General features: G+C 45.8%; 1 protein-coding gene across 1 annotated transcript in view; it reads right to left on the reverse strand.

The window, feature by feature from the left end:
- The window catches only part of ATAD3A (ATPase family AAA domain containing 3A), a 39,102-nt gene that overhangs the window by 13,479 nt on the left and 5,875 nt on the right, over nucleotides 1–19,748 (reverse strand). The window contains exons 5-13 of the mRNA XM_059866569.1: nucleotides 19,222–19,291; nucleotides 18,249–18,414; nucleotides 14,315–14,384; nucleotides 9,466–9,621; nucleotides 9,214–9,270; nucleotides 8,200–8,325; nucleotides 6,259–6,383; nucleotides 3,113–3,164; nucleotides 1,882–1,952 (exon numbers count right to left, since the gene is read on the reverse strand). Coding sequence (XP_059722552.1) covers nucleotides 1,882–1,952; nucleotides 3,113–3,164; nucleotides 6,259–6,383; nucleotides 8,200–8,325; nucleotides 9,214–9,270; nucleotides 9,466–9,621; nucleotides 14,315–14,384; nucleotides 18,249–18,414; nucleotides 19,222–19,291 — 893 coding nt within the window. The remainder of the gene's footprint in view (nucleotides 1–1,881; nucleotides 1,953–3,112; nucleotides 3,165–6,258; nucleotides 6,384–8,199; nucleotides 8,326–9,213; nucleotides 9,271–9,465; nucleotides 9,622–14,314; nucleotides 14,385–18,248; nucleotides 18,415–19,221; nucleotides 19,292–19,748) is intronic.

Consider the following 19,748-nt stretch of genomic DNA (forward strand, 5'->3'; position numbering starts at 1 on the left):
CCAGGGCATGTTCAGTGTCCTCAGATGGCTCATGGTTGACATCAGGGCTGAATTCAATGGCAGAGCTCATTGCAAAGGAGAGCTCAGCTGTTCTGAGCATCCCCAGCACCCCAAAAAGCACCCTCAGAGCTCCTCCAAGGCAATTTAAAATCAGGAGAAAGAAAAAATCATCCCCAGCACCCCAAAAAGCACCCTCAGAGCTCCTTCAAAGCAATTTAAAATCAGGGGAAAGAAAAAACCATCCCCTGCACCCAAAAAAAAACCCCAAAAAATCCCAAAACCAAAACCAAAAAAATCCAGAGCTCTTCCAAGGCAATTTAAAATCAGGGGAAAGAAAAAATCATCCCCAGCACCCAAAAACACTCCCAGACCTCCTTCAAAGTAATTTAAAATCAGAGGAAAGAAAAAACCATCCTCTGTACCCAAAAAGGACTCCCAGAGTTCTTCCAAGGCAATTTAAAATCCCCAGCACTCAAAAAGCACCCTCAGAACTCCTTCAAAGCAATTTAAAATCAGGGGAAAGAAAAAACCATCCCCAGCACCCAAAAAGCACCCTCAGAGCTCCTTCAAATCAATTTAGTATCAGGGGAAAGAAAAAACCATCCCCAGCACCCAAAAAACACTCCCAGAGCTCCTTCCAAGGCAATTTAAAATCAGGGAAAAGAAAGAACCATCCCCAGCACCCATTAAAAAAACACAAACAAACAAACCCCAAAACCAAACCCAAAAAAACCCCAGAGCTCTTCCAAAGCAATTTAAAATCAGGGGAAAGAAAAAAAAAAACAAACCATCCCCTGCCTGTCCCTGATTTGCAGAACAAATATTTATTGTGATTATTCTTGCAAATGTCATGAATTAATAATAATTCTACTGAGCAATTTATAGAGCAACTCCATGGATCATTTCAGAAGAGATTTGCTCTCCTCCCAAAAGGAAAAGCAAAGTTCTGGCAGGATCAACACCTTGCTTTTTAACAATTGATTTATTTTAGAAAAACCACCCCTTCCCAGGCACCTCTGGGACAGACACACAAACAATTGTCAGTCACAGGGTTCCAACAAGTTCAAGAGACCCCAAGGAGAGAAAATATCCTGGAATTTTATGTCCTTCCAGGATATTTATTTCAATGTCATGAGGTTACTTGAAAAGTTTTTCACTCCAGCCTCTCTGAAGGGAGCTCATCATTAAAAATCTCCCTTTCCTCACATAAAGCCAGAGAGAATTTTTCTTATGGCTCAATTGTGACAGGAGAAATTCTAAAGTTCACACCAGAAAATCCAACATGATTAGAGAAAGGTGGAGGGAAGGTCACCTCTCCATCACGACAGGCAGGAGATGGCTCTGGCCAAAGTCAGCAGGGAGTTCCCATGGAGGTGACAAAGGGACAGTGCCAGTGCCACCCTGATCAGCTCTGGGATCCCACAGGGGAAGAAATGGAGTCAGAAGGAACTCAGCTGCCTCAGAGCTCCTGCCCACACAGGCACAAGAGGGGAAGAGGTCACTGCAGAGGAGCAAGCACCACTCGAGTGTTTTTCCAGGGAAGCATCCAGCCAGGATAACTGGGAATTTTTGTGGTAGTGATTTTCCTGGGCTCTTGTATAAACAGAAAGAAAATATAAACATCAAGACACCCAAGATGTCCAAATACCATCAAAGTTTCAGGAAAAAATTTTCCTTCTGCTCTGATTTCCAAGTGCCAGGAAAATCTGAAGGAGGAACAGGCTACATCCAGCACATCAAGTGAAAGGAGAATATTCTCTGCAGATTTTGTCCAATCCCTCAGCAGCACAGATCATTTCCAACCTCCATTTGTGCACCAGGGACCCTTTATAGACTTTTCTCAAGCCAGGGAAATATCAGCTGCTGGAAGTGGATACTCACTTGTTGCTGTGCTGCCCTGTTCTGTGCAGAAATGCATTTAAAGTTGCTCTGAGATCTTCACTGATTTTCTCCTGAAAGATGAAACCCAAAGGAGGATCAGCTGCTGAGGGCTGCACACAGGTCAGAGCTTTCATCAGCATTAAGGACAAAGGGAATTCTGTAATTTGACAATTTATTTATATTCCTTTATTTAAGGAGGAGCAGGAGAATGTCACTGTGATATTTTAGGAAAAATCCCTTTGCAGGGTTTTTCTCCTGAGAAGCTTCAAAACAGAAATGTAAATAATAATTATCTGATTGCTTGGAATGTGGTCTGGAGGTGCATCTTTGATGGGTTCCATGTGAACTGTTTGTACTTAATGACCAATCCCAGTCCAGCTGTGTCAGACTCTGGTCAGTCCCAGGATTTTATTCTCATTCCTTTCTACCCTCCTGATGTAGCTTTTCTTTCTTTAGTATAGTTTTAGTATATAATTTCCTTTTAATGTAATATAATATCATAAAATAATAAATCAGCCTTCTGAGAACTTGAGTCAATTCTCATCTCTCACCTCGTCCTGGGGACCCTCACAGCAACACTGCAACAGGAGAAGGAGAAGGAGCAGGAGCAGGAGAGGAGAAGGAGGAGAAGAGCAGGAGCAGAGCAGGAGCAGGAGGAGGAGAAGAGAAGAGCAGAAGGAGAAGAGCAGAAGGAGAAGAGCAGAGGGAGCAGAGCAGGAGAAGGAGCAGGAGGAGAAGAGCAAGAGCAGAGCAGGAGAAGAGAAGAGCAGGAGAAGGAGAAGAGCAGAAGGAGCAGAGGAGGAGAAGGAGAAGGAGAAGGAGAAGGAGAAGGAGAAGGAGAAGGAGAAGGAGAAGGAGAAGGAGAAGGAGAAGGAGAAGGAGAAGGAGAAGGAGAAGGAGAAGGAGAAGGAGAAGGAGAAGGAGAAGGAGAAGGAGAAGGAGGAGGAGGAGGAGGAGAAGAAGGAGCAGGAGAAGGAGGAGGAGAAGCAGAAGGAGCAGAGCAGGAGAAGGAGCAGAGAAGAAGGAGAAGGAGCAGAGCAGAAGCAAGAGAGAGCAGGAGCAGAGCAGGAGAAGAAGCAGAGCAGGAGAAGGAGAAGGAGCAGAGCAAGAGAAGGAGCAGGAACAGAGCAGGAGAAGGAACAGAACAGAAGCAGGAGCAGGAGAAGGAGCAGGAGCAGAGCAGGAGCAGGAGAAGGAGCAGGAGCAGAGCAGACACACACCCAGCACTTACTGTGGCCCTTTTCCTCAGGAATGCATCTGCCTCGTCCACGAAGAGCAGGAGGCTGCAAAAGGAAAGCACCCACAGTGACAGGACAGGCTAAGGCAGGCCTGGGGAGACTCTGCTTCTTTTTTAGCCAGGGTTGGGATGGAATGTGTGAGATGGAATTTCTTGTTTGGACTCAGATGTTTGTTAGTTTTTATCTGTATTATTGTCCTATAAACTGTGAGTTCTGCAGCACTTCAAACTAAAAATGGAGCTCTGTCTCTCTCTGCAAGGCCTTTCAAGGATAAAGTGTCCAATTCAGAAATGACACCTCAATTATTTTTACTTTTAGCCCAATAACCAACCACCTGTGGCTGCAATGGGGAGTTTTTATCAATTACACAAAACCACCCAAACCCATGGAGGAGGAGGAGGAGGAGGAGGAGAAGAAGAAGGAGAAGAAGAAGGAGAAGAAGAAAAAGGAGGAGAAGAAGGAGGAGAAGGAGGTGAAGAAGAGGGAGAAAAAGGAGAAGAAGGTGAAGAAGAAGGAGAAGAAGGAGAAGAAGAAGAAGGAGAAAAAGAAGGAGAAAAAGAAGGAGAAAAAGAAGGAGAAAAAGGAGAAGCTGAAGAAGGTCCAGCCTCTGCCCTAAAACCTCCACCTTGCTCCCCATATATTTCTGTATTCTAAACCCCAAACTCTGAGTTTCCCAGCCTGTGACATCACACCCTTCTATCCAAATCCACCCCCACAATCCCAGCTCCAGCATTCCATTCTGGAAGCTTCTCCTCAGCCTCAAATGCAATGCTCTCCTGGAGATCAGTGCCTGGCAGCACAGAAACCTGAAATTCTCCGTGCCCAGGGTTCCAAGAGGCTCAGCTGGCTCCAGGATCCTCCTGCCCACAGCTGCCAACACCCCAAGAATTGCACAAGGAACTTCATTTCCTCAGGCAGCATTTTGGAGCTGCAGCAACCTGTCCATGGTGTGCACCTGGCCCAGCCCAGCAGCTGAAAAATGGATTTATTTCACCCACCCCGGGCCATAAATCTGCCCCCAGGCCTCTGGAGCTCTGTCCCTGCTGTCCAGAAGCAGAATGGAGCAAGGCTAAGGCCCATGACCTTAAACTCCAGTGGAGTTTGAAATCCAGGTGGGAGTTCTCATGGGCACAGGCTGGAGTTTGTGCTGGCTGTCACTGCCATTGAAATTCAGACCTGCTCAAGTGCTATTTTAGCATTCCCTCCCCTTCAGGGAGATGTGTGCAGGGCACAGTACAGAAATCCTGGTGACAGTGACACCTCCCTGCCATTTTTCCTCCTTTTGCCCCTCTGAAAAGCTCAAACCAGAGTCCTGCCCTCAGCCTGCTTTGTAATTTCATGAGGTTTTTCTTTCCCAAACCACAGCAGCACTAATGTAATGGTTTTGCTACCTGTGGAGAAGTGAATTAATAAAATCCATGAATTATTCACCAAAATAAATTCACTTCTAACCCAAGGGCAGTGCTCTTCCCAAGGGACTGAGCCTGTAAAGATGTTTATCAATAACAGAAGCAGGTTGCTCATAAAGCTGTCACAGCTTGTATTTCCTCCTTGCCTAACTTCAAACCCAGCTTTTTTTCCAGGGGATTTCAGGCCTGTTAACATCTTCCACCCAGCCCCAGCTTCTCCCAAATATTCTCTACAGAAAAGTGGCTGTTAGCACAATTTCAGCTAAATGGGAAACAGCTAATGCTGGTGGATATTCAGAATTAAAGATGTTTAAATACTTCAGTGCTGCTGGAGGTGAGAATATTGATTTTATGGACACGTGTAAGCTTTGATCAGACAGTGTAGGGAGCTGAAATGAACAAAATTTTTTATCAGGGCAGAGAAATTCAGAGCCAGGCAGTGTTGTAAAAGAATTCCTGGATGGAGGCATCCAGCTGAGTATCCTCACATCTCTTCCAACTTGTCACTTAAATTCTAAGCTCACTTAAATTCTAACACCTTCCCTTCATAGCTCCTCGGGATAGAAGCTTAAAAATTTAAATCCTGCTTTGAAATCCCTGCTTTTCTTTCTTTGTAAGGGGAAATAGAAAGATTTAGATGATGAATGAAGCAAGGATTAAAAGAGACACTGTAAGATAATGTCCATCTCAAGCAATCAGAGAACACATAAATCACATTTCCAGATCTGAGCCCAAACCAGCACAAAAGCCAAAGTGACACCTCCTGAAAGTTCAATATTGAATTTTCCCATCCTGGCTGGACAAGAATCTCTGCAGTGCAAAAATCCATTTAAACTGGCAGGAGCAAATGAACCACACACTCCTACAAAATCAGGGAGCCAAAATTCAGCCTCAACCTGAGGAGTCTCTGCAGATTAAAATTTGATTTTAAAGGTGACTGAAAAAGCAAAAGTTCTTTTTTTGTGTTTGTGGTTTTTATACCTGATATTTTATACCTGTTTGTGATTTTTATGTCAATATCTGTTTGTGATTTTAATGTCAATATCTCCTCTTTATCCTCTTTTATTTCTTATCATTCACTCTTTTATTTCTTATCTTTGAGGCTCCAAAGTAAACCAGAAGCTGCATTTAAATACCATCAGTGTTTAAAATCTGAGTAGCTGCAACAGGGAACATGCAGAGTGTGAACACCTGATTTGTGCTAATCTTCTAATTACTGTCAGATCATTAATCACCCTGAAGGAAAACTGTCCCAGCTTTCAAGTGGGCAGGAAGTCTCCTCCAGCTTGGTGAGATCAGACAATCAAAGTGTGACTGATCTGGAAAAGTTGGTGGAAAAAGGGTTTGAGAGGACAGAAAAACAAATGCTTTCAGCTTTTAAAATATTACTAATTAACAAGGATTCAGCCAATCAAGGAAAACTTCAGGACATTCTGTGTTGCCTCACTCAGGAACAGCAACTAATTATTGTGATTATTCTTGCAAATATCATGAAATGATAATAATTATACTGAGTAATTGATAGAGCAGCTCCATGGGTCATTTCAGAAGAGATCTGCTGTCCCCCCAAAGGGAAAAGCAATGTTCTTGCAGGATCAACACCTTGCTTTCTAACAATTCATTTATTTTAAAATAAATCAAGTTCAGGGCTGAATCACACTGTTGTAGTTGTGGGTGAGGCTTTTTGGAGGAAAAACCCAAACAGAGGATTAAAGAAAAGCTCAACTTACCCTCTCCTACTGGTGTTGGCCCAGTCAAAGAGTTTGTGCATGGCTGTGACCCCTTCCCTGCCCATGGGGGCCACGTCCCCTCCTGTCATGATGGCATAGTCCATGCCTGAGTGCACAGCTAATTTCTGCAAGGAACCAAAAACCAGCAAATGAAACCTTTTCTTTCACTGCAAGGCCAAGGAGGATGAAGAGGGATTGAAGCAGTTCAGTCCTGTCAGTGCTGGTTTGCAGAGGGGAGGTATTGGCTCCTTTATGCTCTTTATCATTTAATGGCAATTTTTTATTTAGGGCAAAAAATAAACCACATAAACCCAGCAGAGGAGGATATGAAGGGGTTGCTGCTGTGATTTTGTTTATTTTTTCCATTTCTGTCCATCTCTATGGGCTTTAGAAACCCAAACTAGGTGGCTTTAGAAGGTGCCATACTCTCAGAAAACTATTGGGATTTGGGTTTAATGGACTGATAGAGGAGAAAAAAATTAATTTGCACCAGTTTGGCAAATCTGCCATGGTTAAAAAGTTGATGAAACCTCAGGTCTTGTGGACAAAAAATCAAATTCTGACTGCAATTCATCTAAAAATCCCCCTGTGGCTGCTCTGGAGAAGCAAAGAGCCCTTTGGCCAAGGGCATAAACCCAACAGAGGTGGATATGAAGGGGCTGCTGCTGTGATTTTGTTGATTTTTTCTATTTCTGTCCATCTCTATGGGCTTTAGAAACCCAAACTAGGTGGCTTTAGAAATCCAGCAAGTGCCATAATCTCAGAAAATTACTGGGGTAGGGGTTTAATGAACTGGCAGAGGAAAAAAAAATTAATTTGCACCAGTTTGGCAAATCTGCCATGGTTAAAAAGTTGATGAAACCTCAGGTCTTGTGGACAAGCACTAAAAAGTGAGGAAAAAAAATCAAATTCTGACTGCAATCCATGTAAAAATCCCCCTGTGGCTGCTCTGGAGAAGCAAAGAGCCCTTTGGGCAAGGGCATAAACCCAACAGAGGAGGATATGAAGGGGTTGCTGCTGTGATTTTGTTTATTTTTTCCATTTCTATCCCTCTCTATGGGCTTTAGAAACCCAAACTAGGTGGCCTTAGAAGGTGCCATACAAAGCTTTAGGTGCCATACTCTAAAAACTATTGGGATTTGGGTTTAATGGATTGAAAGAGGGAAAAAAAATCAACTTGCACCAGTTTGGCAAATCTGCCATGGTTAAAAAGTTGATGAAACCTCAGGTATTATGGACAAAAAATCAAATCTGACTGCAATCCATGTAAAAATCCCCCTGTGGCTGCTCTGGAGAAGCAAAGAGCCCTTTGGCCAAGGGCATAAACCCAACAGAGGTGGATATGAAGGGGTTGCTGCTGTGATTTTGTTTATTTTTTCCATTTCTATCCCTCTCTATGGGCTTTAGAAACCCAAACTAGGTGGCTTTAGAAATCCAGCAAGTGCCATAATCTCAGAAAATTACTGGGGTAAGGGTTTAATGAACTGGCAGAGGAAAAAAAATTCAGTTTGCACCAGTTTGGCAAATCTGCCATGGTTAAAAAGTTGATGAAACCTCAGGTATTATGGACAAAAAATCAAATCTGACTGCAATCCATGTAAAAATCCCCCTGTGTCTGCTCTGGAGGAGCAAAGAGCCCTTTGGCCAAGGGCATAAACCCAGCAGAGGAGGATATGAAGTGGCTGCTGCTGTGATTCCCACAAATAAATCCCAGCTCCAAGGGCCCTTCCCAGGTGCAAAGGCTCCTCTGCCTCCTCTCAGCACCACAACCCAAGAGGCTGCAGGGGTGCAGAGCTGCCCTCTCCTCCCTCCCCAGCAGGAACACTGTGTTTATGCAACACTCCAGCAAGAGATTCCAGCCCAGGGAAGCTCCAGAGGCCCTGGAATTTCCAGAACACTTTGCAAAGTGCAGGTTGGCAGAATCTTGGCAGGGTTTTTTACCTTGGCAAAAAGAGTTTTTCCAGTGCCAGGGGGACCATACATCAGAATATTCCTGTAGAGGCTTTTGTTCTTTTTTGTGTTTCTTGTTGCTATGGCAATGTCTCTCACACGTGCTTCCAGCTGGGGCTGCAAGAAAAGAGTTCAAATTTAAGGATCAGAAGGTACCAAAAGAGCTGCACCTACCAGGTTCCCAGACCAGTACCTGCAGGAAGGAGGCAGCACTCCAGGCTCAAGCTTTTAAGTCTTAACTTCAGCTGCTCATGACTCCACACCAAGGTCATTTCCTGTCCTATGTGAGGATTTTTGGTTTTCTGTCCACTTGGCTACAATTCTTTCATAAGAAAAAGCAGCAGTGCAGGAAGGAGTGCAGTGACTACTCTAGGAACAGATAACACCTAAATATTCACTTCCTAATGGATGCCCTGGGAGGGATATGTCAAAACATAAGCAACTCTTGGCAGTGCTAATTCCTTCTCCAGTCATAAACTCATATTTATATTCCCACTGCATTTGGGGATACTGGGAGAGAGCTATTCCTGCAGGAGCATTTTCTCTCAGCAGCTCTTCCATTTGCCAGATAACCAGGAACCAAATTCAGAAGCAAATATACATAAGGAGCACTAATTAGCAAGTTAAGAACCAATCTCAGGGTGGGTAAATCCACAGAATATTTTGATTTTTTTGGCCTAGAAGCTGGTTTGGGTTCAGTTATTCTTAACTTCAGATGGCACAAGTGGAATTCTGAATCTTCACATGCAGACTACAGAGAGAAACTGCAGCAGAGCAAGGACTGAACTAAGACTTCCAACTGCTTTTCACAGAGGAAAAAAAAGGTGAACAGGCTGCTTAATGCATGGCACAGTGAGCACAGGAGCTTATTTATGGTCCCAAGGGTGCTGTGACTCCAAAACTGCTGGAATTACAGCTTTAGAAGGGAGTTTAAGGAACCAGCAGCTCTTATTTGGAGTCCAAAGTCATCCTTCACAGGCCCAGACAGGAAAACAGAGTACTCACACTGAGAACAACTCCTTCAAGGGCATCCTGAGCCTTGCTGGTGAGACGTTTACCAACCTTGAGAGGACAAATTCAGTTACTCACAGGCAGGAAAAACCCACATTTTGACAACTCACTGGACTAAAACACCTTAGAGAACCCCAGTGGGCTCAGCCCAGCCATTCTACCTCCAACATTTCATCTCTCCAGCCCCACTGAGAATCCCAGCCTGAGTTTTGCTGAGTGGAGCACAGAACCAAAGGTGAATTTTACCTTGATGGGATGTTTCAGAGCCTCCAGCACAGTGATCCTGGAGGTTTCCCTCACCAGGGAGGGTTTGCCCAGCCTTGCCTCTATGTAACGCCCTGCTACAGCCGTGGCATTTTTGGCAGAATAAACCCCCACTGCCAGCAGGGTCAGGCCTGCCACCTGCAAAAACAAAAAGAAAGGGGAAAGATGAGCAAAAAAAAAACCACTTGGCAAGGCAGTGCTGCTGTGTGCAGGCTGCCCTGTGGTGGGGAATTAAGATTCAGGACAAATGCTGAGCAGGAGGGGTTTATTTTTGGTAAGGTGTTTTATCCCTGTTCAGACAGTCAAGGTCTCACACTCCCTGCTCACTGACTGCTCTTGACAGCAAAACAGCAGAGGAAGCACAAGTGAAGCATTTAGTCCTGAATCCAAAAGTACATCCTGCCCAAAAAAAAAATGTGGGGATGTCCAGATTTTCAACTAAATTGAGTAATGTAGATAAACCAGCCACAGCAGCCAAAAAATAGGGGGCTGAATTTTTAACTAAATTGAGTAATGAAGGTAAAAGAGCCACAGCAGCCAAAAAGTGTGGGGCTGAATTTTAACTAAATTTGAATAAAAACGATGAAACAGCCATATCAGCCAAAAAGTGTGGGGCTGAATTTTTAACTAAATTTGAGTAAAAAAGATAAAGTGTGGGGCTGAATTTTCATCTAAATTTGAGTAATGAAGATAAACCAGCCATATCAGCCAAAAAGTGTGGGGCTGAATTTTTAACTAAATTTGAGTAAAAAAGATAAAACAGCCATATCAGCCAAAAAGTGTGGGGCTGAATTTTCAAGAAAATTTGAATAAAAAAGATAAAGTGTGGGGCTGAATTTTCATCTAAATTTGAGTAATGAAGATGAAACAGCCATATCAGCCAAAAAGTGTGAGGCTGAATTTTTAACTAAATTTGAGTAAAAAAAATGAAACAGCCACAGCAGCCAAACAATGTGGGGCTGAATTTTCAAGTAAATTTGAATAATAAAGTGTGGGGCTGAATTTTTAACTAAATTTGAGTGATAAAGATAAAACAGCCATATCAGCCAAAAAGTGTGGGGCTGAATTTTTAACTAAATTTGAGTAATGAAGATAAAACAGCCATATCAGCCAAACAATGTGGGGCTGAATTTTTAACTAAATTTGAGTAAAAAAGATACAAACAGCCACAGCAGCCAAACAATGTGGGGCTGAATTTTCAAGTAAATTTGAGTAAAATAAAAAAGTGTGGGGCTGAATTTTCAAGTAAATTTGAGTAATGAAGATAAACCAGGCACAGCAGCCAGGTGCTGCATGCCAGAACACCCCACACCACACCAGAAAATGCTAGCTGAGTTTCAGATGCCAAGGTGGAACAGCTGAATTGTGGCTGCCACCAAGGCAGGGCACAGTGGGGAACAAAAAAATGAATGTCTGCTAAAGGTGACAGCTGTGCCAGCCCCAACAGCACAGGGAAAGATGGGCTCCAGGGAGAAACAAAATCAGCATGGGAATGGGAATTACCAGCATGGGAATGGGAATTACCAGCATGGGAATGGGAATTACCAGCATGGGGATGGGAATTACCAGCATGGGGATGGGAATTACCACCATGGGAATAGGAATTACCAGCATGGGGATGGGAATTACCAGCATGGGGATGGGAATTACCAGTATGGGAATGGGAATTACCAGCATGGGGATGGGAATTACCAGTATGGAAATGGGAATTAGCAGTATGGGAATGGGAATTACCAGTATGGGAATGGGAATTACCAGTATGGGGATGGGAATTACCAGCATGGGGATGGGAATTACCAGCATGGGGATGGGAATTACCACCATGGGGATGGGAATTACCAGTATGGGAATGGGAATTACCAGCATGGGAATGGGAATTACCAGCATGGGGATGGGAATTACCAGCATGGGGATGGGAATTACCAGCATGGGGATGGGAATTACCAGCATGGGGATGGGAATTACCAGTATGGGAATGGGAATTACCAGCATGGGAATGGGAATTACCAGCATGGGAACGGGAATTACAACCATGGGAATGGGAATTACCAGTATGGGAATGGGAATTACCAGTATGGGGATGGGAATTACCATCATAGGAATGGGAATTACCAGTATGGGAATGGGAATTACCAGCATGGGAATGGGAATTACCAGCATAGGAATGGGAATTACCAGCATGGGGATGGGAATTACCAGCATGGGGATGGGAATTACCAGTATGGGAATGGGAATTAGCACCATGGGAATGGGAATTACCAGTATGGGAATGGGAATTACCAGCATGGGGATGGGAATTACCAGCATGGGAATGGGAATTACAACCATGGGAATGGGAATTACCAGCATGGGGATGGGAATTACCAGCATGGGAATGGGAATTACCAGTATGGGGATGGGAATTACCAGCATAGGAATGGGAATTACCAGCATGGGGATGGGAATTACCAGTATGGGAATGGGAATTAGCACCATGGGAATGGGAATTACCAGTATGGGAATGGGAATTACCAGCATGGGGATGGGAATTACCAGCATGGGGATGGGAATTACCAGTATGGAAATGGGAATTAGCAGTATGGGAATGGGAATTACCAGTATGGGGATGGGAATTACCAGTATGGGAATGGGAATTACCAGCATGGGAATGGGAATTACCAGCATGGGAATGGGAATTACCAGCATGGGAATGGGAATTACCAGCATGGGGATGGGAATTACCAGCATGGGAATAGGAATTACCAGCATAGGGATGGGAATTACCAGCATGGGAATAGGAATTACCAGCATGGGGATGGGAATTACCAGCATGGGAATGGGAATTACCAGTATGGGAATGGGAATTACCAGTATGGGAATGGGAATTACCAGCATGGGGATGGGAATTACCAGCATGGGAATGGGAATTACCAGTATGGGGATGGGAATTACCATCATAGGAATGGGAATTACCAGTATGGGGATGGGAATTACCACCATGGGAATGGGAATTACCAGTATGGGAATGGGAATTACCAGCATGGGGATGGGAATTACCAGCATGGGGATGGGAATTACAACCATGGGAATGGGAATTACCAGTATGGAGATGGGAATTACCACCATGGGAATGGGAATTACCACCATGGGAATAGGAATTACCAGCATGGGGATGGGAATTACCAGCATGGGAATGGGAATTACAACCATGGGAATGGGAATTACCATCATAGGAACGGGAATTACCAGTATGGGAATGGGAATTACCAGCATGGGATGGGAATTACCAGCATGGGAATGGGAATTACCAGCATGGGAATGGGAATTACCAGCATGGGGATGGGAATTACCATCACTCACTGGGCTGTTCCTCCACAAACCCCCCCAAAATGAGCCATTCCCATCGATCTGCCAGTGAAGCAGAAAGATTCCAGACTCTGGAGTCAGCTTAAAGCTGATGCCAATAATTTATATCAGAGCAAAGAGCAGACTGCAGCAATTGCTTTTAAAATAAGCTGACTTCTCCTGCAAGGACAGATCAGGGTCAGAAGCCTCAAGGACAAGGGTGGCACTGTTCAATAAACCATGAGGCACCATCTGTTAGCTCTCTCTCTGCTGAAATGGGTGACATCACTTCTGCTCTGGCTGGGAACACCCAGGGATCAGAACTGTGAGCTCCAGGATGCAAAGAGTGAGGGATCTCCATGCTCAGCTCCAGAACACAGAACAGATTTCACCTTCTGAGCAGCCTCCCTCTAAAAACAGAGCCATGATCTCATGCTCCCTTAGACCATCCAGCACAAAGTTCCCTGTGCCTGGATGGAGCCGATGTCACTTTCTCAGACTTGTGATGATGTTCAGGTCACAAGATACAGAGAAACAGAGCTTTAAAAATGAGTTCTGTGTCAAACAAGAACCCAAGAACCACTCTAAAAATCAGTCTGATTACAGGGTGTCGTGGTTTTGCATGGGAGACATTTATCTAACTTTTCATCATAAAATATCAAGCAAAGGAATCTGATCAGTAAATAAAGTGAATTACACTAAAACCACAATGAACCAAAAAACTTTCAGTAGAACCTCTGGGGTTCTGCTTGGCTGGGAACAGGTAGAGAAAGAGCAGCACTTAGAGCTGAAAATTCAGGTTTCATTTACAAGAACCTTAAAATAACTGACTGCTTCTTGCCTTGTAGTAATTTCAAACTTTTGAATGCAACAGAAAATATGAGTTCCAGCTGTGTTATCTCCTTTCCAAACATATTCTTGCCTTTTTCTTTTCTTTTTTCTTTTCTTTTTTTTAAGCTAAATGTCCCAAATTCACAAGAGAAGACCATGTCAGAAGCAAAAATGACAATTTGTATCTGGGTCAAGTGAATGCACAGCTCAAAGCACCAAGCACTGATCTACAAAGGGCTCGGAATGCTGCAGCCACCCCAGGAACAGATGACAAAAGGAGCCACTAAAAGCTTGTCTTGTTCTCCCCAGAGCTCTCAGGCAAAGGATGTTTTGTGTCAGCCTGTGTGTAGAAAATCAGAGGGTGGAGCAGATGGTGGTGACTGATTCAAAGCAAAAATTTCTATTTTCACCAGCCACGCTACCAAAATTATATTTTCACTGTTGTTTTGTTTTCAGTGTTACACTGAGAAACTTTCTGTCCCCAAGATTCCACCTCCAAGATCTTCTGTCCTGTGAAAAGATGCTGGTCTGGCTTTCAATCAATTAATTTAGCACTTCTCTCAGTGCTCTCCAGGCTACATCAAAATTAGATTTAAAGCAGTGACACAATCAGGAGTTTAACAGACATTTACAAGCAGGCTTTTCTGGAAGTTACTGCCAGGTTTGCAGAGCTTACCGTGGCTGTGACTTTATCCCAGTCTGTCACAAAAGCACGGAATCCTTCCCCAAAGAGCATCCCAGCTGTCCTGTGGCAAGCAGGAGAGAAAGGGAATTCAAGGACTCAGCTGAGACATTTTAAAGACAGGCTTTCAGATTGTTTAAAGTTGTTCATCTTCTTCAGAACACGTCAAAGCTAAGGGCTCACCTCAGAACTGGAACGTGAACAAGCATGGAAAATATATTTATAATCATCTGAGAATATATTTATAGTCATCTGAAAATATATTTATAATCATCTGAAAATATATTTACAATAATCTGAAAATATATTTAAAATAATCTGAAAATATATTTATAATCATCTGATGCCTACACCTGAACTGGGATTAAGTCCAGAAAAGCACCTGGCCCTAAGATGGTGCAATTTACTTCTTTAATGCATTATTTGTGCTGGACTGGAGGTGTTTAACTCTAAAGCTCTTTTTGTTCAAAATCTCAAAGGATCTAAAATGAACAAATTCCAAAGCCAAACAGCCCTGAGGAGCCAAAGTGCATGATACCTTTGTGATGGATGTTCTGAAAGAACTGAGGGGAACTGCAAGAACTGAGGGGGTCTCAGAGTTACTGAGCTCCAGGACTAGAGGAAAATAATCTGATAGAAAAATTGTATCACTCTAAATAATGAAATAATCTGTTAGAAAAATTGTACCACTCTAAATAATGAAATAATCTGTTAGAAAAATTGTATCACTCTAAATAATGATATAATCTGTTAAAAAAATTGTATCACTCTGAATCTCCGGCTGCCATTCAGGTGACAATGTAGTGAGACAAGCCAGAGAGGTCACAGAGCCCTGGAATTCCTCAGAGAACAAACCCCAGGGTCTCCCAAAGGTGGGGACACACCTGGAGAAGCACCAGAGGAGAAAACCCCAAATTCTCCCTTATGTGGGAGAAGCACCAGGCTGAAATTCCTCAGGGGAACAAACCCCAGGTCTTCCCATATGTGGGAGAAGCACCAGGCTGAAATTCCTCAGAGGAACAAACTCCAGGTTCTCCCACATGTGGGAGAAGCACCAGGCTGAAATTCCTCAGCGGAACAAACCCCAGGTCTTCCCACATGCTGGGACACACGTGGAGAAGCACCAGAGGAACAAACCCCAGGTTTTCCCACATGCTGGGACAAACTTGGAGAAGGACCAGGCTGAGATTCCCAGGAAGAATAAACCCCAGGTTCTCTTACAGGTTAGGACACACTTGGAGAAGCACCAGAGGAACAAACCCCAGATTCTCCCACATTTGGGAGAAGTACCAAGCTGAAATTCCTCAGAGAAACAAACCCCAGGTTCTCCCACATTTGGGAGAAGCACCAGGCTGAAATTCCTCAGAGGAACAAACCTGAGGTTCTCCCACATGTGGGGGACACACTTGAAAAGGCATCAGAAGGACAAACCCGAGGTTCTCCCATGTGCTGGGACACACGTGGAGCAGCTCCAGAGGAACAAACCCCAGGTTCTCTGACACACATGGATCAGCTCTAGAGGAACAAACCCCAGGTTCTCTGACACACATGGATCAGCTCTAGAGGAACAAACCCCAGGTTCTCTGACACACATGGATCAGCTCTAGAGGAACAAACCCCAGGTTCTCCCACACATGTGGAGAAAAACCAGAGGAACAAACCCCAGGTTCTACCACATTTGGAGCAGCTCCAGAGGAACAAACCCCAGGTTCTCCCGCATGTGGAGCAGCTCCAGAGGCACAAACCCCAGGTTCTTGCACACATGTGGAGAAACACCAGAAGCACAAACCCCAGGTTCTCCCACACATGGATCAGCTCCACAGGAACAAACCCCAGGTTCTCCCACATGCTGAGACACATTTGGAGCAGCTCCAGAGGAACAAACCCCAGGTTCTTGCACACATGTGGAGCAGCTCTTGAGGCACAAACCCCAGGTTTCCCCACACGTGGAGCAGCTCTAGAGGCACAAACCCCAGGTTATCCCACATGCTGAGACACATTTTCAGCAGCTCAAGAGGCACAAACCCCAGGTTCCCTCACACACATGGAGCAGCTCCAGAGGAACAAACCCCAGGTTCTCTCACACGTGGAGCAGCTCTAGAGGAACAAACCCCAGGTTCTCCCATGTGTGGAGCAGCTCCAGAGGCACAAACCCCAGGTTATCCCACACATGGATCAGCTCCAGAGGAGCAAACCCCAGGTTCTCCCACATGTGGAGCAGCTCCAGAGGAACAAACCCCAGGTTCTCTGACACACATGGAGCAGCTCCAGAGGCACAAACCCCAGGTTCTCCCACACACATGGAGCAGCTCCAGAGGCACAAACCCCAGGTTATCCGACACATGGATCAGCTCCAGAGGAACAAACGCCAGGTTCTTGCACACATGTGGAGAAACTCCACAGGAACAAACCCCAGGTTATCCCACACGTGGAGCAGCTCTAGAGGAACAAACCCCAGGTTCTCCCACACGTGGAGCAGCTCTAGAGGCACAAACCCCAGGCTCTCCCACACACATGGAGCAGCTCCAGAGGAACAAACCCCAGGCTCTCCCACACATGGATCAGCTCTAGAGGCACAAACCCCAGGTTCTCTCACACATGGAGCAGCTCCAGAGGAACAAACCCCAGGTTCTCTCACACATGGAGCAGCTCCAGAGGAACAAACCCCAGGTTCTCTCACACACATGGAGCAGCTCCAGAGGAACAAACCCCAGGTTCTCTCACACGTGGAGCAGCTCCAGAGGAACAAACCCCAGGTTCTCTGACACAAATGGAGCAGCTCCAGAGGAACAAACCCCAAGTTCTCCCACATGCTGAGACACACGTGGAGCAGCTCCAGAGGAACAAACCCCAGGTTCTTGCACACATGTGGAGAAACTCCAGAGGAACAAACCCCAGGTTCTCCCACACACATGGAGCAGCTCAAGAGGCACAAACCCCAGGTTCTCCCACACGTGGAGCAGCTCCAGAGGAACAAACCCCAGGTTTCCCCACACACGTGGAGCAGCTCTAGAGGCACAAACCCCAGGTTCTCCCACACATGGATCAGCTCCAGAGGAACAAACCCCAGGTTCTCCCACATGTGGAGCAGCTCCAGAGGAACAAACCCCAGGTTCTCCCACATGTGGAGCAGCTCCAGAGGAACAAACCCCAGGTTCTTGCACACACGTGGAGCAGAGGAGCAAACCCCAGGCTCTCCCACAGACATGGATCAGCTCCAGAGGCACAAACCCCAGGTTCTCCCACAGATGGAGCAGCTCCAGAGGAACAAACCCCAGGTTTCCCCACACACGTGGAGCAGAGGAGCAAACCCCAGGCTCTCCCACAGACATGGATCAGCTCCAGAGGCACAAACCCCAGGTTCTCCCACAGATGGAGCAGCTCCAGAGGTACAAACCCCAGGTTCTCCCACACATGGATCAGCTCCAGAGGAACAAACCCCAGGTTCTCTGACACACATGGATCAGCTCTAGAGGAACAAACCCCAGGTTCTTGCACACATGTGGAGAAACTCCAGAGGCACAAACCCCAGGTTCCCTCACACACATGGAGCAGCTCTAGAGGCACAAACCCCAGGTTCTCCCACACACATGGAGCAGCTCTAGAGGCACAAACCCCAGGTTCCCTCACACACATGGAGCAGCTCTAGAGGCACAAACCCCAGGTTCTCCCACACACATGGAGCAGCTCCAGAGGCACAAACCCCAGGTTCCCTCACACACATGGAGCAGCTCTAGAGGCACAAACTCCAGGTTCCCCCACACACATGGAGCAGCTCCAGAGGAAGAAACCCCAGGTTTCCCCACACACGTGGAGCAGCTCTAGAGGAACAAACCCCAGGTTCTCCCACACGTGGAGCAGCTCTAGAGGAACAAACCCCAGGTTCCCCCCCCACACACAGCGCAGCCCCAGGCCCTGGCTGCCCCACCTGAGGGACTCGAGCACGGTCTGGCGGTGCTCGGCGGCCTTGAGGCGGATCTGCTCGCGGATGATGTCGGCGTTCTCGCGCTCGGCCTTGGCGCGCGCCCGCGCCTCCGCCTCCACCCGCAGCATCTCGTTCTTGTGCCGCAGCTCCATCTCCCTCTCCACGGTAGCTTGGAGAAAAATAAACAGCAGAGAGGTCAAATCTGGGCCTGGGAGAAGGAAAAGCCCAGGGAAGTCGCTGTGCACTGGAAGGAAGAGAAGCAAAATGGTCCCAAAGGGGATTTTGGAAGCTCTGTTACTTCAAAGGTGGAATTGTGGGAAAGGAGAAGGAATGAGAAATTCAGGAGTGAAATAAGCCAACCCTACAGGGTTTCACCACTGTGTTATTCAGGCTGCACTTCCCTCACAGGATGGCAGCACAGCTGGCCACATCTGTGCTCGGAGCAAACCACCCCTCCCATCCCATTCAGTTAATTAACACGAACAGTTCTTAACATTTCTGAGACCTGCACCCAGCAGAGTTCTGCAAACCCAGGAATTCTGGCAATCCCCAACAACAAAAAGAAGCTAAGCAAGATTCACACCACAACTTTTTTTTTTCTGCAGGAACCTGAATGGAGATGAGGTGACACAGAGTCAACCACTCCTCCCAGAAGATGTTTTGTTTCTCTCCCCTCCTCAAAACTGGTTCTGTTTTAGGTTGTTCCAGTATGAAATCAGAATTTCAGGTATGAAATCAGAATTAAAGTATGAAATCAGAATTTCAGGAGATGCTGCCAGCTCACTGGGAAATCCAGGAGTGGCAGGGCAGATGTTTAGGAGTGCAGCCCTTTCTAAAACCAACCTTGGAAGCAATTGGTAATTTTAGCACTCCTGGGGTTTACCTGCTCTTGCCAATCAAGCACAGCATGGACACAAAGATCAGCACAAGGACTCCACGTGCCCTCACACCCTCAGCAGCTGAACAAAACACTCACCTCGCCTCATGGCCTCCTGCTTCTGCACAGATTCCTCCTGCTTCCTCAGATTTTCCTCATTAGCAAGTTGCTGCAGGGAGAGATGACAGCAGAAGAGATCTTGATGTTGTAATGACTCCCTCAAGTGTAAATCTAAGTGCTACTGATGCCTCAGGTTCTGGATTTTCTGTTTTCAGATTCTGTGCTGATGCCTCAGGTTTGGATTTTCTATTTTTCACATTCTGAGCTGCTTTAGTGGGTGGGTCTGGGTTCATATTATGGGATGGTGAGCTCTGGGCACAGAGCAGGGAGACAAAACAATTCCTGCTCCAGCTGAGCACCAAGGACAAATGATCCAAATCTCAGCCCAGGAGCACAAACCCCGTGGGCTGGAGAGAGAAAAACAAGGGTGGGACTGCCTGGGCTAAGGCTGGGATGGGACAGTGAACTCCAAGATGTAAATGGACTAAAACTGATCATTTTGTGACTGATCATCCATTATTTGGGACCATTTTGGTTCATTTTGGGACCATTTTGGTCCATCCTGG

Source organism: Haemorhous mexicanus, chromosome 23 (genome assembly GCF_027477595.1).
Source record: "Haemorhous mexicanus isolate bHaeMex1 chromosome 23, bHaeMex1.pri, whole genome shotgun sequence".
Classification (NCBI taxonomy): domain Eukaryota; kingdom Metazoa; phylum Chordata; class Aves; order Passeriformes; family Fringillidae; genus Haemorhous; species Haemorhous mexicanus.